General features: G+C 33.8%; 2 protein-coding genes across 2 annotated transcripts; one reads left to right on the top strand and one right to left on the bottom strand.

The window, feature by feature from the left end:
* Window positions 1–870: 870 nt before the first annotated feature.
* CBG06340 lies at window positions 871–1,580 on the bottom strand (the record flags this gene model as incomplete). The annotated part of the gene is made up of 3 exons (XM_002647254.1): window positions 871–1,131; window positions 1,182–1,397; window positions 1,449–1,580. The coding sequence occupies 3 exons, from the start codon at window positions 1,578–1,580 to the stop codon at window positions 871–873; spliced, it is 609 nt and encodes a 202-aa protein (XP_002647300.1).
* Window positions 1,581–2,597: 1,017 nt separating this feature from the next.
* Window positions 2,598–3,752, top strand: CBG06339 (the record flags this gene model as incomplete). The annotated part of the gene is made up of 6 exons (XM_002647253.1): window positions 2,598–2,692; window positions 2,744–2,820; window positions 2,867–3,228; window positions 3,277–3,378; window positions 3,421–3,525; window positions 3,570–3,752. 6 exons carry the CDS (start codon window positions 2,598–2,600, stop codon window positions 3,750–3,752), a joined length of 924 nt encoding a protein of 307 aa, XP_002647299.1.
* Window positions 3,753–4,397: the final 645 nt, after the last annotated feature.

Raw genomic sequence — 4,397 nt, 5'->3', positions numbered from 1 at the left:
AACTGCGTTTTGTGTCCGTCTATTTTTATGGAGCATTTCTGACAGCTCTTTGACTCAAGCCAATCGATTAGCAATCATTGACGCTGTGACCACATTCTTTTGTCAATTCATTCCTCCATTTTGTGTTAGTCTATGGCCGGATTTTGAACTTTTCCAGTTTTCGTACGCTGGACCATTCAATCTAGTTGGAAAACTTGTGGGGAACTCTATAGAATCTGCACTGATGTTCAGAATTATGAGAAAAAAGTACGTGGAACAGAAGGCAGCAACAACATTTGTAATTAGAGGATTCAGTCATGGCACACACTCATCGGACCATCATAGATTCTGAATAATTGTTTTTTGGAATACATCGTTTTTTAGAGCACAAACGAATTCATTTGTTCTTATAAGTTATACTTAATAATTTTTTGTATGGAAGTTCTGATAAAAATGATTGAAATTGAAACCCCAGACGCCCATCTTAAAAAAGAAAAATAAAAGAATAGGATAGTGACTGCTGTTCCAAGAATGTAGATGAATGTGTTTTTTTCTGAAAAGAATAGTCTGCAACAACTTTAATTAAATTTCGACGAGAATTCTGGGGAAGAGAAAGAGCCCTATCTTCTCGTTCAATTCCAACGAACGTTTTGTTGTCCGAAAACGCTATTTAATGCATTTTACATGAATGAGAGTAAGAAATTAGTAAACTTCAATTTTCTTATAAATCTGTTCGTCTGAAAACAGAGCATCAAAAACTAATTGTTCTGAGAAGTCAACTGGGATTTTTCTGTAGTTTACTCATCAAATACATCAAAATGTGTACTCATCAAATTTTTGGTATAATTGTTTTTCAAATGCTCTTTATTCAATTATAATATCAAGAAAAAATCACAATCCATACTTTCTCGGATCGAATTTCAAATCAAAGTTTTTTGCATAATTTTCATCCCCAAAGACCATATCTGACTGATCGTACAAATCGGCCACTGCACGACCTCCTCTCTCCAGTCCCACTTTCTGTTCTGTACTGCAGTCAGTACTATCGAGAACCTTTTTGACACATAGGACGACAGTGGAAGAGAATCCTTTCGGCAACGGGAACTTTTTATGAGAGACAAAGCAATTTCCAAGTGATTGAGATATGTCTTTCTGTAACGGGATATATTATGGAGGCTTTTAAAAATTATGGATATTCTTACATCTTCCATGCACTCTTGGGCTTCTATCTTTCGGTCCGTATAAAAATCCAATGTGTCTAATAGAAACTTGACCAGCTTCCGTTCTCCTTTACATTCCAAATCACCAATACATTTCAACGACTTTTTAAATTCCCCTCCCAATTGTGACTCTAATGGAGAAACAGTGGAGCTGAACTTGATTAGTTCCTTACGGGTTTCAACCAAGTCTCTGGTGAACTGAAATGGTGGAAAATTGAAAACTGTTTTTTTTTTCAAAAAGCAACTCACATTGGCATAAGTTTCAGTACAGAATTTGAATCTCTCCGTCTCAGCTTCACAAAATTTACCGTCGTTTTCATCCACAAAACGACAAGCAGCAAAGTTCAAAAGAACAGCAAAGGGAATGAGAAATTTCAACATTTTGAAACTATACTTTGTCCCAAAATTCAGACGTATTTTATACCAAAAGTACACAAAACAAAGCACATCATTTTTGAAAACATCTAAAGAAATATAGGAATCAGAAAATCAACATCCATACTGTTTTTGTGATATCATTTTTTTCAAAATAGAAGACAAATTTCTCCAAGTGGACGGTATAGGGAGGGGGCATTCTGTGCATAAGAGTGATTACGGTAATATCTATATGGGAAGTTCAGATGATGTGTTGAACAAAATTGGGCCGAGCTTATGTATAAGTTATTTAAAGTAAAAAAGTTAATACGAAGAATTCCGAGAAAATGGTTATTTTTTCTAGAAATATAATTATTGTGCTTTTTTACCATTCTGATTGAATTTTCGGCAGAATTTACCATTCTGATTGAATTTTCGGCAGAATAAAAATCCAGAAAAACAGAGTCAATGAGGTTTTTCCATTAATTTTTTTTCGGAGAACAGCAAACATGTTTTTTGAAATTTTTGTTTTTTTTGGGTTTCTGTTTTTTTCTGATCTGACTAGTTTTGAACTCAATCTATATGTCTGTGATTTTCAAAGAATATTTCATCAAATTCATTCTATGTTTTCTCTCACACTATCAAGATGACTAACCATACTCCCATGAATTTCTAGACAGAATTAGTTTTGAACTGAACTAGTTTTTTAGCTTGTCTTTTTGTTATTCAAAGACAAATATTTTTTGTACATCATTCAGAACGAAGGCCCTTCTTAGGATTAATATCCTTCTTTCCTTCGTTTTGTTAATCAGCCGACTCGTTTTTCTGGTTCTGAAAATAGTTAATGTTCCTATTCTTGAAAAAAATTAATATTCCTATTCTTGAAAAAATGTAATGTTCCTATTCTTGAAAAAATCTATTCCTAAAAACAGAAGCTTGCCTAAACCTCTCTACGAAATATTTTACTTCATTTCACAATCAGCTTTCATCTCTTCCTGAAAGCGAATTAACCCATTTGCACGTATACTGAATCTTTCATAACAAATGGACAATCTCATAACCATTGTATGCTTGTTAGGAATTATTTGCGCACTGGTCACGATATTGCTCAATATCAATTTAGTCATAAAGGTTGTGATGTCAGTAGAAAACAAAAAAAAACACTACAAAAAGCAGTTATATATTTTCAGGAACAAATCAAGGCGAAAAGCAGATATGCATTTGTTTTACTATCGGTTCACACTGGACATATTTTTTGGAGCATCTCGTAAGTTCTATAAAATGTTTCAATTGATATGTATAGTCAGATTCAGTACTCTCCTACATTATCTTCATCCTGCTCTCCATTGAAGCCCAAAAATTTATTGCCCAGTCCCGTCCGTTGATAGTTTACCTTGCCCTTCCTTGGTCAAATTTTGCCGCTTGCCGGTCTATTATCGCCCTTTCCATATCTGCCGAAAGAGTCATAGCTGCATATTTTCCCATTACATATCGCTCCTATAGAAACCTGGTCCCTAATTGGACTGTTTTAGCAGTAGGTATCGCATTTGGAGTCTCGGAAGAATTCGTTCTCTTCAATTTATGCTCTTATGACATGATCATCCCTCCAAGTTGTCGAGTTTTTGGCTGTGCGGTTAATAAGTGCTTTTATTATTTCTGGACCATTCATAAAGCGGTATTTCTGAGCTTCCTTGGTTAATTAATTTATAAAACTTTCTTTCAGTCGATATTCTCAACAATAGTAATTTTATCAATAATGCTATCAATGAAGTTATTCATTTGGAACAATTTGAAGCATAAAGGCAAAAATAATAGAATATCGAAGGTACGATTTGAAAAAGGAAAATTATTTTTAATAGTTTTTCAGGCAAATCGTCTTGCACTACTGGATACTGTAACTGTGCTAGTGTTTGATTTCCTTCCTTCATTTTGTGGTTCAATGTGGCCTACTGCCGAAATCTTCTCTTTCGATGTAAGATATCTACATTTCAACGGTAGCAAACCTTGATTTTTCAGTTTGTTGGTCCTTATAATGCTGTTGGGAAAGTCACTGGATGTGCTATCGAAGCGATAGCAGTTTCAACTCTTCTAATGTTCAGAAAAGGGAAGAACTCGGAACCTAAATCCTCTAGTAATCGACGTGTGGCAAAAAACACAAAGTCCAGTGGTCAAGTCTTAACTTTCCAAACTGTCAAATAAAAACTTAAAGTTTGATGTTACATCTTTCTGTTTTCACTGCTTATCACCAGTCTGTCAACAAGGCCTCGAATGTAGTAAATCTTCTTTTTCTCGAAATACAAGCAACTCGAAATACAAACAGAAAATATTTTCCAGACAATTTATTTCTCGAATTCAGATTTTTTTCCGCAAATCGAAAAAAATCGAAAAATTTCCTTCCTCACACAATGTGCTTTAGCCGCAAAGAAAATCTCGAAAAAAAAGACAAAATTTTTTTTTATAAGCATTCCTTTTTTATTTTTTTTACTCATTCTTTTTCTGGGATTTTTCCTGTTAAAAATTAAAATATTAGCTTTGATACAAACACTTTCTGATCTGATTAGTTTGGGGCTGGATCTATATTTCTGTGATTTATTTTTGATTTGAAAAACTTATTTCATTTTTCATGGGTTAGTCTAACTAACAAAGGCGAGATTTTTTTGTTACTTTTTTTTGCTTTTCCGATCCGATTGTGAAGAGAATGAAGAAGAGTACTGAGATATACTGTATAGGAAAACTGAACATTTTACAAAACTTACGAGTTGCTCAAAAAATATGTCCAATGCAAACCGGTAGTAGAACAAATGCATGTCTGCGTTTCGCTTTGATTTGTTCCTGAAAATATAT

The sequence above is a fragment of the Caenorhabditis briggsae genome (genome assembly GCF_000004555.2).
Source record: "Caenorhabditis briggsae complete genome, chrV, whole genome shotgun sequence".
Taxonomy (NCBI): domain Eukaryota; kingdom Metazoa; phylum Nematoda; class Chromadorea; order Rhabditida; family Rhabditidae; genus Caenorhabditis; species Caenorhabditis briggsae.
Note: the sequence above shows the minus strand (reverse complement) of the source record. Positions and strands in the feature narration are given on the sequence as shown.